The 14,092-nt window shown below is 41.6% G+C and overlaps 1 protein-coding gene across 1 annotated transcript in view; it reads right to left on the minus strand.

Moving 5' to 3' along the window:
• Window positions 1-7,161: 7,161 nt before the first annotated feature.
• Window positions 7,162-14,092, minus strand: part of syn2b (synapsin IIb) — a 393,937-nt gene continuing 387,006 nt past the window's right edge. Inside the window, exons 12-13 of the mRNA XM_055648228.1 lie at window positions 11,121-11,397; window positions 7,162-9,421 (exon numbers count right to left, since the gene is read on the minus strand). Coding sequence (XP_055504203.1) covers window positions 9,286-9,421; window positions 11,121-11,397 — 413 coding nt within the window. The 3' untranslated portion in view covers window positions 7,162-9,285. The remainder of the gene's footprint in view (window positions 9,422-11,120; window positions 11,398-14,092) is intronic.

Raw genomic sequence — 14,092 nt, forward strand, 5'->3', positions numbered from 1 at the left:
AAAGGCTGCGGACGATGACGACAATCATCATCAGCCTAGCTGTGGAAAGGTTTGGAGCAGTGGAGAAGAAGCCGGCCAGAACACCTTTCACCATGAACCAATGAGCAACAAAGATCCACAAGATCCGGCAGGAGGTGAAGTCCCTCAAGAAACAGTATAAAGAGGCCAGGGAAGAGCAACGAACCATCCTGAGGAAGAAGCTGATGACCCTCCGTAGAGCTGAGTGGCACCGAAGACGCCAGAAGGAAACAGCCAGGAAGAGAGCATCCTTCATAGCCAACCCCTTCGGCTTCACCAAACAACTACTCGGGCAGAAGCGCAGTGGGAGTTTGGCTTGCTCTAAGGAGGAGATCGACCGGCACATCCAGACGACCCACAGTGACCCCGTCAGGCAGCAGGAGCTGGGCCAGTGCAACATCCTGATAAAACCACCTCCACCCATCAAGGAGTTTGATAGTAGAGAGCCACTCCTGAAAGAGGTCCAGGACGTTGTGAAGAGAGCAAGAGCTGGCTCAGCCCCTGGCCCGAGCGGAGTCCCCTACAGGGTCTACAAGAACTGCCCCTTGTTACTGAAACGGCTGTGGAAGATCCTGAAAGTCATCTGGAGGAGAGGAAAAGTGGCGCAGCAGTGGCGATTTGCTGAAGGAGTCTGGATCCCAAAGGAGGAAGATTCCAAGAAGATCGATCAGTTCAGAATCATCTCCTTGCTAAGCGTTGAAGGCAAGATTTTCTTCAGCATAGTGGCGAGGCAGCTGACCAACTTCCTCTCCAGCAATGGCTACATCGACAGCTCAGTGCAAAAGGGAGGCTTATCTGGAGTGTCGGGGTGTCTAGAGCGCACGGGAGTGGTGACCCAGCTCATCAGAGAAGCCAGGGAGAACAAGGGTAACCTGACAGTGCTCTGGCTTGACCTGGCCAATGCCTATGGCTCCATCCCCCACAAGCTGATCCAGACAGTCATGTGCCGGGCCAAGTGGCAGATCTCATCCTGGACTATTACAACCAGTTCAGCATGAGAGTCTCATCAGGGTCAGTAACATCAGAGTGGCACAGATTGGAGGTTGGGATCATCACAGGCTGTACCGTCTCTGTGATCCTTGTTGCCTTGGCGATAAACATGATCATCAAGTCTGCTGAGCCAGAGTGCCAGGGCCCTCGGACCAAGTCAGGAATGCGCCAACCACCAATCAGAGCCTTCATGGACGACCTGACTGTCACCACTGAGTCAGTGCCAGGAGGCAGGTGGATCCTGCAGGGGTTGGAGAAGCTGATTGGATGAGGTTTAAGCCAGGAAAATCAAGGTCACTGGTGCTGAAGAAGGGCAAAGTCATGGACAGGTTCCACTTCAACATCGAAGGGACACCAATCCCAACTGTCTCCGAAAGGTCAGTGAAGAGTCTTGGCAAGGTGTTTAACAGCAGCCTGAAGGATACAGCATCTGTCCAGGCAACCTGTCAGGTACTGGAGAGTTGGTTGAAACAGTGGACCGGTCGGGGCTTCCCGCAAGTTCAAGGCATGGATTTACCAGCATGGTATCCTGCCAAGGATACTCGGGCCACTGCTTGTCCACGAAGTCCCAATATCCATCGTAGAGAGATTGGAGAGGAAAGTCAGCAGCTTTCTCAGAAGGTGGCTGGGACTGCCCAGGAGCCTTAGCAGCATCGCCCTTTACGGAAATAACACCAAGCTCCAGCTGCCCCTGAAGTCCCTGGAGGAGGAGTTTAAGGTGACTCGGGCCAGAGAGGTGATGCTGTACAGGGACTCCAGCGACCCCAAGGTGGCTCAGGCAGGGGTGGAGGTGAAAACTGGGAGGAAGTGGAGAGCCGGCGAAGCCATGCTGCAAGCAGAGTCTCGGATACGCCACAGAGTCCTGGTGGGAGCAGTGACTCGGGGAAGAGCTGGCCTGGGAATCTTCCCATCTCCCCAGTTTGACAAGGCCAAGGGGAAGGAGAGGCGCAGGCTGGTCCAGGAGGAAGTGAGGGCAGTGGTGGAGGAGGAGAGGTGTACCAGAGCAGTTGGATTGAGGCAGCAGGGAGCCTGGACAAGGTGGGAGCAGGCCATGGACCGAAAAGTCACATGGACTGAGCTCTGGCAGGCTGAACCACAGCGCATCAAGTTCCTGGTCCAGGCAGTGTATGATGTCCTGCCCAGCCCATCGAACCTCTTCATCTGGGGCAAAGCGGAATCTCCAGATTGCCCGCAATGCTCAGGCAAGAGGACGTTGGAACACATCCTGAGCTGTTGTCCAAAGGCTCTTGGGCAGGGCCGGTACACATGGCGTCACGACCAGGTTCTTAAATCCATTGCAGAAACCATCAGCATGGGAATCAGCAGCTGTAGACAAGAACACCCCATCACCCAGATGATCACCTTCGTGAAGGCCGCAGTGCAGCTGCCAAGAACCACAGCAGCCAGGAATCAGTCAGGAATCCTGGCGACTGCGCAGGACTGGCAGCTTTCCGTTGACCTGGTGAAACAGCTGAAGTTCCCACAGCACATTGCCACGACCACCCTGAGGCCAGATATCCTCCTGGTCTCAGAGGGGACCAAAAACATCGTCTTGTTGGAACTGACTGTGCCGTGGGAGGACCGTCTGGAGGAGGCCCACGAGAGGAAGAAAGCCAAGTATGAAGAGCTGGTCATAGACTGCCGCAAGCAGGGCTGGAAGGCAAGGTGTATGCCCATCGAGGTTGGCTGCAGAGGTTTTGCAGGGCAATCGCTCTACAAAGTCTTGAGTGCACTGGGCATCAATGGAATGAAGAGGAGAAGAGCCATCAAGAACACCACAGAGGCAGCGGAGAAAGCCTCGAGATAGATCTGGATCAGGAGAGGAGGTCCATGGGGAGGAACGAAGGCCACCTGAACACAAGTCGTGGTCTGATCAACTGAGGCTCGGTCGCCTGGGTGAGGGTGTCTGATGTTGAAAGACCCGAAACACCCAATGACCCCAGGTTACATCACTGATGATGTGTTCAAGAGCATCAAGAGATGTATTTTATCAATCATGTGATCTATTACAACAGTATCACTAGTAGAGAATCTCATAAGATCACCACCCATAGCATGAAGATCTTTCTCCTCATCTCTGTCTTCAGGATACTATAATCTGAGCATGTGTTCTGATGTTAGAACATCACTATGAAATCATCAAATCATGGGAGCAGGGGCCATTTGGATGTTGTGGTCAATTCAGCAATGATATTTTGTCCACCAATCTGCCAACATTGCAGAATTGAAGTACAATGCTCATCATCTCTGGGATAGTGGTGGGGTGGGAGAGTGAGTAAGTTGTGAGGGGGCGGGGTATGTGGTTTGGAAAACAGCACCACCTATGATTTAAATGGTTTAAAGAGACAATTGAAATGTTTTGCCTTGATTACAATTTGAATATGTCATCGTGGTATGTGGTAATGTTAGCGGCAGAGATATTGTTTTGTTTTGCTTTCGCATCATAAATCAGAGTTAGAACTCATCTTTCCGAATTACGGCTTCGCTGCTCTCCAAACATTTAAGGCTGTTAATGCTGTTAGGTACAATAAATATAAAGGCAAGCTGATTCCCCCACTTCATTCATTTTAATTGTGTATGGTTAAATGTAAGAAGAAAACAGCAGAATCACTGTGGTCCAGATTTGAATATTTGCTAAAGTGAAATAACTCAAGAATATTTCAAATGGACGTCCCTTCTACCTCCCAGGTAGAGATGCAAATATCTTGCAGCATTATTTCGGAAGCCCAGGGGAGAGTTTGTAATGTTCTAACTTAACCGATCAGTCAACTCATTGGTATTTGTGGGACCCTGCCCATTGATTTTCATGTTTGCTTTCCTATGCTTCAAAATTATTTTAATGGTGAAGTAATATGTGTCAAATGCAGTGTGAATTTCTTGTGCTGGCTATATGTTATGTTGCTTTCCTGGCTTCAGGGAATGGAATATTAGTCATGGAATGTTACCAGGACGTTGCCTGCATTTCGTGAGGCAAAGAACAGGAAAGAGACATTATGGGTCATGACCTAGTCAAAGATACAGACAAGAAGGGTCTCGACCTGAAACGTTGCCGATTTCCTTCGCTCCATAGATGTTGCCTCACCCGCTGTTTCTCCAGCACTTTTATCTACCCTTGAAAGAAATAGAAATCATTCAGCACAGAAACAGGTCCTTCGGCCCACTCAATTTGCCCAATTTACACTAATCTCAAGAAAAAACAAAAGAGCTCCCGTTTATTAAGGTTAGAGAGCATGACAAAGAGGATGCAAATCTGCCGTCAGCATGATAATAAAAGGGATAGCAAAATTTCAGGTAAAAACTAACAGAAGACACGGACAAAAGGGGGCAGGAAGCAAAGCAACAAATAAGTGAAGAGCAGGAAAGAGGATCCTAAGTCTGCCATGGGCCCAACCACAGTAAACATGGTTTGTTTAGAGGAGTGCAGACATTGAATAATGGCCAAAATGGAAAACTGTTGGTAGAGATAGAAAAGTATGGTTGTGATCCTAAATGAGTAATTTGCTTTGGTGTTTCCAAGAAGATAATTTTTATATTGCCGTAGTAAGCAAACAGTTATTGTTGTACTGGGTGCTGAGAAAAATGTAGAAGGTTATAGATAGACTTAATACAGATATGTCACTGGTACAGGTGGGATACGTCTGTAGTAGAAGCAAGGAACCTCAGATGCTGCTCAACACTTTGTATCTATCTTTAGGATACTTCCTAGGTTGCTGAAGGCAGGAGAGATTAAAACTATGGAAGTGTTGGCCACCATGCTCCAGATCTTATAAGATACAAGAGTGAAACAAGCATTAAAGGTTTTTCAAAGATTAAACATCAAAAATGGGAGAAAGATAAATCTGGCAATTAGCGGCTTCGTTAATTCAGATTTTGTTCATATTTAATGACGGAATTTTTAAATCACAAAAATGGATGGAATAGACGAAGACAGTGCAGTTGATAAATATGTATGAAAATACTCAAAGTGGTAGCTGTGTGGAATGACCTTCCAGTGAAGGTGGTGGAGGCAGTTTCGATTTTACCATTTAAAAATAAATTGGATAGTTATATGGACGGGAAAGGAATGGAGGGTTATGGTCTGAGTGCAGGTAGATGGGACTAGGGGAGAATACGTGTTCGGCACGGACTAGAAGGGCCGAGATGGCCTGTTTCCGTGCTGTGATTGTTATAAGGTTATATGGTTATATGGTATGAACTTTTAATATTTCCTTTCTAAACTAATGCATATTAGAAATGTTAACAAAATTAAAGAGGGAGTAAATGGAAGGAATTGTGGTGAATCATTGTTCTGCAGTATTTATAGATATTTCCCAACGTTCTGCACTAGAACACACATTTTAATAAACAATAGTAATTTGACTTGGGGACTCAAGGACAAAATCCCCCAAATTGTAGAAAGCCAAAGGTTTGGAAATGTAAAGTAGGACGTATAGAGTGGCAGATGAAAAATGCAGAAATCTATTTCATGAATGTAATGTTGAGGCTCTATAAGGCGCTGGTCAGGCCGTATGTGAGGAATTTTGGGCACCATATCTGAGGAAGGATGTGCTGGCTCCGGAGAGGGTCCAGAGAGGTTTACAAGAATGATCCCAGGAATGAGTGGGTTAACCTATGATGAGCGGAGGTACACAAAATTGCTGGAGAAACTCAGCGGGTGCAGCAGCATCTATGGAGCGAAGTAAATAGGCAACGTTTCGGGCCGAAACCCTTCTTCAAGACTGATGGAGGGTGGGGGGGAGAAGGAAGGAAAAAGGGAGGAGGAGGAGCCCGAGGGCGGGCAGATAGGAGGGTGGGAGGAGACAGCAAGGGCTAGCAAAATTGGGAGAATTCAATCTTAACATTGAATTCTCCCAATTTAGGAGTAAGCGTAGGCTGCTCCATCATTTATTGCAATCATTGGTAACCCTCCATCTCAATACAATGAATCAGTTCCCTCCCTACACCTTTTGATATTTTTTAAATCTAAAAATGAATCCATTTTGTTCTCCACGATTCTGTGTCGTACCCCATATCCTGAGACAGCAACCCCTTGTATTAGCCATCCCACCCTCCACACCCTTCACAAGCCTACAGCCAGTGGAATCATCCTCCCTGCAGCTATCCAGTCAAGCAGTGTCAGAATTTTGTACATTTCATTGAGATCTCATCTCATAATTCTGGTGCTAGAGGTCGAATTGTCTATTGTCTCTTTGTATGAGAGTCCTTCTGTCCCAGTAATTAGTCCTGTGAATCTTTATTTAATTCAAAGGCAAATAAGTCCTTGTTTAAATAATACTTTCTAAGGAATAATAAGAGATCCCAACATACATTACAGAGAAAGGTTGAATAAGTTAGGTCTTTATTCTCTGGAGCACAGAAGGTTAAGGGGGGACTTGATAGAAGTCTTTAAAATGATGAGAGGGATAGACAGAGTTGACGTGGACAAGCTTTTCCCATTGAGAATAGGGAAGATTCAAACAAGAGGACATGACTTCAGAATTAAGGGACAGAAGTTTAGGGGTAACATGAGGGGGAACTTCTTTACTCAGAGAGTGGTAGCTGTGTGGAATGAGCTTCCAGTGGAAGTGGTGGAGGCAGGTTCGATTTTATCATTTAAAAATAAATTGGATAGGTATATGGATGGGAAGGGAATGGAGGGTTATGGTCTGAGTGCGGGTAGATGGGACTAGGGGAAAATAATTGTTTGGCACGGACTTGTAGGGCCGAGATGGCCTGTTTCCGGGCTGTAAATTGTTATATGGTTATACCACACTTACTAATTGGTGCAACATTAAGGGTGTTGCAAGATGATGGATCAGTGTGGGTGTTTCTCTTTGATAGGGGTGAATAATTTCACTGAACAGTTAGTGAACACTTAGCATCTTGGCAGGTAGTGCTAAAGTCAGAAAGTGAAATTGCACGTACAATCAACAAGAATTTCCACACAGTAGGAATATTGCATCCATTTCTTGAAACCAAATTTTAGGAAGAACAAAAGGAGCCTATTCACTAGGATGTTTTTCAGGAAGAGGGTTTGATAGTTACATGAAAAGACTAGAAACGCTGCCATTGTTATCCCTAAAACAAGGCAAACACGATTGCATTTAAAATCATGGAAGAATTAAATGGAGTTAATAAGGATAAATTATTTAAATTTCTCACTAACAAGAGGGCACAGTGACTCCAGTTCGATCCCGATCTCGGGTGCTCTCCGTCTGGAGTTTGCATGTTCTCCTGTGACCACATAGGTCTCCTCTGGATACTCTGGTTTTCTCCCACATCCCATAGACGTGTGGGTTTGTAGGTTAAATTGACCCTAGTGTGTAAGGAGTGGGTGCAACATAGAACTATTGTGAACGGGTGATCGATGGTTAATGTAGTCTTGATGAGCCAAAGGACCTGTTTCCATGCTACGTATTTTAATCAATCAATCAAATGTGAAGAAATATTTAGGATTAACATGCCAAAAATAATTCAATAGAAAATTTCCAAAGGGTATTAAGTGATCCTTTGAAAGAGAAAAAAAAATGCAGGGTGAGGAAATGGCCTGTTTTGACATAAACAAGAAAAGCTGGTTATCTAAAATTGTTGATAGCAATGTATTAGTGCTGATATCAGATCATCCAACTGTAATATTAACCCTGTAGTTCTCTCTCTACAGATTCCACTTCACGATAAGAATTTCCAGTATTTTCTTTTACTTCATAATCCCAGCAGCATAATCCCAGTGTTGTGCATCCCATAGTTCCAACATTGTTTTTCCCCTCTCATTGTCCTCTTCTGTTTACGCCTTCTCGAGACGGGTGGGCTTTGACCGAGAAGCATTTACCCCTCTCTCGTAGATAGCGTCAATGGCATTTTGTGTCACGGAATCTTGTGGTCTCCACCCTTCACAGACATGCTTTATGTTACCTCCACCTCTTCCCGTGACTGCAACTTACAACACACCTGTTTTCTCACTTTTCCAGTTCTTATGAAAGGTCATTGATCTGAAATGGTAACTGTTTGACAAGTTTCTCAGTGTGGGGTTAGTAAATTAATAGAGGTGAAATACTGAAACAAAAGCTCAGCTTTCAGTATCTATAGCTTGCTTCTCCCGCTTTAAATCGCTACATTTAAAATAAAATTGTACTAAAACTGAAGTTTACATCTTTTTTACATCCTTGACTAACTCTTTATTTATGCCAGTGTCTGTAATGGGTATGTGATTGCTGCTAAAGGTGCCAATTTTCCAATGTCTTTTTCTTGATGTTGATAGGTATACGACTGGTGAATACATTCACTGGAGTTTTTACTTAAAGAATCTTCAGCAAAGTATCCAAATGCTGAAATCTAATACAAGTGATTCAGTGCATTGCGTGCGATGCTATGATTTCTTGGCAATATCTCCCCAAATATATTTATTTATTTGCTGTGTATATCTATACCAGACATATGCTCAGTTTTATGAGTTCAGACAAGTTAAGCTAGGTTAGAAAAGCACGCAAAAGACTAAACAATCCAACACAAAGGAACAACAAGTAGATTATATAACATGCATGCTATAATAGTACACAGTATTTGAATACACATGGATAAGCTATGATAAACATGCTGTTTTATGATACTCCCCTGAATTGTATACATAAATTATTACATTTAGGAGGAACATTTCTGGAAGTGCATGAGGAATTCAATTTTTATTAATCCCTTATGATACACGAGGATTTCAGTTGATACACACATAATACCGTTGTACACTTCTGTTACGCTTCACCAGTTTGAAAGCAACTTGTAGATTAGCCACAACATATATACTGTATCCAACTTGCCACAGCATAGTATAGGTAATCACAAAAGCAGTCTGTTAACTATGATTGCATCTTACCACAGAAGTGAACAGAAAGAAGCACACTTTAATTGACCATCATACTATCAAACTTCACGCCAAAATAAACTGTAGAAATGTACATTTACTATAAGGCATCTGTGTGCACATATCACAACATCACAGTGAATATGCTAAAGGTAAGTTTATTTCCCCTGTTGAAACCACTCAGCAGCCACACTAGTACTGACTTAAATGGAGTGTGATTTGTCTAGCAATTTTTTTTCTTGTAGCTAACTGATCTAAAACAGCTCATATTTTCACATCTTACTTTGTACAAATGAAAATATACACCCAAACGGCACAAAAGAAGAATTCAACTCTAGGGCACAATTTTTTTTTTTTAATCTAAAGTCACTGAGGTTAGTACGCTGCAGCTTAGTGTAATATTTAAGTGGGGTTATCCAAGGTATCACGGCATTTAGTGTTGACTAATCAGAAAATAAACTGGCAAAGGACTTCCTTAAGTTACGGATTGTTTCAGCCTTTGCTTCATCTTCATTTAAATTTGATCGAAACAGTGATGATTCCGTAAAGTTGAATGCGTTGGTCAAAGACTGTGATTTGCTGTAAAATAAAACAAATACCAATGTTACTTACATTTTCATGATTGGAAGTATTAAGATTATTAATAAACCTTTATTCATGTAATTTTATTGATATCGTGAAAACAAATTATGAATTATGCATTTTACTTTTAAATCCTGCTAATTCGAATTTCTTTTCATGACCGCATTTCATTAAGAAATAGTAGATGTTAGCATATTTCTGTCTTGTTATAATATATTGACTTGCAAAGGCTATTGATGCAAAATCCATATGTTTGTAATGTGCTCAGGCAGCATTTTTATGGATGGGTAGGAGGGAACTGCAGATGCTGGTTTACATCGAAGATAGACACAAAATGTTGGAATAACTCAGCGGGACAGTGAGCATTAAGAGCCTGTCCCATTTTCACGACCTAATTCACAATCTTTTTTACTCGTGGACATTTTTCATCATGTTAAAAAAATGCCCCGACCAACTTGATGCCACGAGTACCTACGAAAAAGTATCACGGCCTCCTACGACCTTGTGACGACTATGCTGCGAGTATGAGTCAAGGGCAAACTCGTCAGAGGTCGTGAATCAGGTCATGAAAGTGGGGCAGGGCCCTTATCTGTCTATTTTTATGGATGAGACTTTTTCTGGCCCTGACATGAAGACAAATTCACTGGAATGGCCAGGTGATGAGTTTTGAGTCAACTTCAATAAGAAAGTTACTACTGACCGATTTTTATAACTTAAGGGGATCAAGGGACATGAATTAGTGCACTGAGGTAAACAATCAGTCGTGATTTGAGATGATTTGAGAATTAAGGGACAGAAGTTTAGGGGTAACATGAGGGGGAACTTCTTTACTCAGAGAGTGGTAGCTGTGTGGAATGAGCTTCCAGTGGAAGTGGTGGAGGCAGGTTCGGTTTTATCATTTAAAAATAAATTGGATAGGTATATGGATGGGAAAGGAATGGAGAGTTATGGTCTGAGTGCGGGTAGATCGGACTAGGGGAGAATAAGTGTTCGGCACGGACTAGAAGGGCCAAGATGGCCTGCTTCCATGCTGTAATTGTTATATGGTTGTATGATATTAATTAATGGCAGAGAAGCCACGAGGGGCCAAATACCTTTGCCTCCTTCTCTGCCTTACTTCAGTTCAGTTCCGTTTAGTTTATAGTCACGTGTACCGAGGTACAGTGAAACGCTTTTTGCTGCATGCTAACCATATTTCTTATATTACTATGAATGGATGCCAGTGTCATGCACAGGAAATAAACCAAGAGGGGGATAAGGATGAAAGGAAGCAAGTGAGAAAACATTTGACAACCAAAGGGGAGAATAGAACTGGAAAAAAATGACAAGGAATGCAAGGGCGGTAAGTGGTGAAGAACAGATAAAGGAAAAGCAAATTAAAACATTGGGGTGAAAAGTGACAATTGAATAAGGGAATGTAGATGAGTGATGGCAGAGAATGGCAGGAAGATTAGGCAATGGTGTGGGATTGGTACATCCTCAAAGCTGTTTTGCATTTAACAGTTCCTGATCTGATAATAGAGTAAGAAGACATCCTGTTTGAATATTTCGTATCTGTTTTAACTGGGAGAAATTATGAATCCATCCTGGTAGCCTATTGCTTCCTATGTGTTGTTATTATCAGTGTTAATGATGTAATATTAATGATGGCCATGTTATACCTTTCATTAAAGCAACCATATTAGTAATGTCTTACTTTAACTGGGGATGGGGCTGTGACTGTTGCTTCGGTGGCTTTGGCTGCGATTTTATTGGAGGCTGTGCTTGCATCTTTTGCTCCGGTTGCCTCTTTATTGGTTGACTTTGTGGTCTCTGGGGTTGCAAAGCAGGCTGTTGATGCGTCGCTTGGCTCGGCTGCCTCTGCAGTTGAGGTGGGGGGCCTCCTTGCAGACGTGGCCCCTCGTGAGAAGCACTGTGTTGCTGCAGTTGATCTTGGCTCTGTGCAGGTGGTCCTTGGGGTTGTGTTGAGCCCCCTATGTTCAGCACAAGAAATACTAAATAATGTTACATTGGTCGGCATTCCTCATATATTTTGAAATCCAGCACTTCATTACAAGAAAATGCAAGGAAGGTACTTATATGTAACATGGTAGCCTTCAAACGTGAAGCATGTTATGGAATTACACTACAGCGACTATTCAGTATTTTTGAATAATGGCTACATTTAACCATGGGTTACAATTGTACGCAGTGAATCAGATCGCACTCACAAACTACAACAATGCTTATTAAAAATGTTACAGGGCAGCAATGGTACTTTATGTTATAAGTAACAATACATGAAGATAATATACTAGGGTTGCGCAAAACAATAACATTAGAAAAATCCAAAGGAGACAAAAAGAAATCAAGGTTAGAGTAAGCAATTCTATAGGTGCTATAAGTAAATTGAAATGAGAAAACTGAAGTAAATCGATTCCACTAACAAACCACAGAGACCCAATTTACACAATGCCATCTGCTAACAGTAGTATTAGGAACTCTTCATATGAAGCCAAGTTAAAATTTCCGTAACGTTTGGGGAGTACTGATGAATTGGAGAAAACTACGGAATTTATTTGCGACACTTTAGCCATGTACTTTCGTATTTCATCTATTCGTCAGTTGTTGGATAAAACACGATATCCAACTGCCCAAAACATTAATTTGCACATAAAAGAGAGATATTAAAACATAACTGGATGGGTTTAAATATTAAGTTTAAATAGAGATTGATAAATTCTTAACAATATGTGAAAATTTGGTCAATGAACCAAATTGCAAAATTAATTAATCTGCAAACATGACCACAGAGTTGTTACAGCAGAGATGGAAGATTTAAGGATACTTAGTCAACTACCCCACTTAGTTTGATTGTAGAAATTGGTGAAATATTATCAGCCTTCAATAAGGATTATTAAGAACATTTACTTTATAATTTACTCTCAATTGTTGACTAATTTAATTCCATTCTCCTTATTCTTTTAAAAAACACCCCATCTTGTTAGTTAACTTGTTGTCTAACTCTTTGGAGAAGCATTTGAAGGTGTGTAGGATTGATTCAAGGTGACTCATTCTCCAACTCCTGATTTTCCTGTTTCTCCCTGTGAGAAGTGCTTGACTTTGGCTCAAATTGATTGCTTTAATCACCCTCATTACTGTTTATTGAAGTTCAAATAATTATATAAGAAATAGTCAAATGTAGGTTGTGAAAATCTCTAAGATCACAATTTCAGCATGCAATTAAGAGCTGGACTTAAATAATTCAGCAATCTTCCTATTACAATGCACAATACTGTTGATTTTTCAAATAGATTTCTTCCAAATGAAATCTGAATGTTTTAAAACAGTACACTTTTCATTGCATTCAAATTTCAATTAGAATGAGTGTTTCAACAGGGGATTTGCTTTACTAACAAATGAACATAGTTTCACAAAAGTGTTAATAGCAAAAGTTAACAGTGCCAATAATGTTACATCATATTTCAGTATGTCAGGGCACATTAAAATACAGATTAAAATTCATTTCTCATACAGTAATGGCTGCATGGGTAATTAATTTGAGTGTAAGGAATAATATTAGTGTAATGAAACTCACTTTGACGAATAACAAGCAGAGCAAATCGTAAATCTAATTGTCTCAATGAACAGTACCACAACTTCCTTTCATGAGTGCCAAAGATAGAAGTTCATGGTACTATTTGACCCAACCCCTAACACTGGTTAAGTAGGTATTTTGGGGTGGGTGCCAACAACCATTTGGGCTGTTGGATCAATCACATCATACTGCACTTGTGCCAGAGGTCCAAGGTCACATGTTTAAGCTGTCATGCAAGTTGATATTTTTGATTGTTGATTCATAACCAAAAACTATCCCAGGGAAGTGATGTTACTTCTGTCAGTATATCATTGTTCCTCCCTTATTGAAATCCTTGTGACATTGTCTGTGTAGAAAGCAGTACATATAAATGTGCTTTGATAATAATTATAGGTTATACACAAAGGGGTGCGTAAAAATTATATAAGGAAGACTCAACTAACTTTTGTGTTTTTATTGCACATTAAGCTGTACAAGTGTGTAGCCACATTATGTAAAATACTGCAGTAAAACCTGAGCATTTTCTTAAATGAAATACAATTATAATAAAAAAAAAGAGACTTTTACAAACAACTGAACACATTATCTTTTGACCTCAATTGTAACATTAGACTTTGCATATAGCATGCTTGCATGCAGATCCAAATGCATTTTTTATTAGGAATGTTTATTTTTTGGCTGTGTGATTCAGTGTCCTCCAGAAATTAAAATATTAAACCACTTTTGTTTCTTTTAGCCACAACACTGTACTTTATCTCAACAAATGTCTCTCCTACAGCAATGCACAAGGTCGACCATATCTACTTCAAATGATTAGGACAAGTGCAGAATTACATGCAAATGGTTATTACACGTTCAGAAGCACGTTGAAGTTCTAACAGTGGATAAGCGACCTCTTTTTCAAAATTTCAGTAATAACAGATGAACCACATTATGACATTTTTGGGTAAACATTTCACATCGGTTCTGGGAAATCTGGTGAACAATCTCTAACTGCAATCTAAATGTCAGTAAATTTTTAGCATGCTCCTCAAAATGTTCCATCCATTCAGTTAGGTAATGGTAGCACAAAATCAGCTGTGTGAGAAGAA

Source organism: Leucoraja erinacea, chromosome 16 (genome assembly GCF_028641065.1).
Source record: "Leucoraja erinacea ecotype New England chromosome 16, Leri_hhj_1, whole genome shotgun sequence".
Lineage (NCBI taxonomy): Eukaryota > Metazoa > Chordata > Chondrichthyes > Rajiformes > Rajidae > Leucoraja > Leucoraja erinaceus.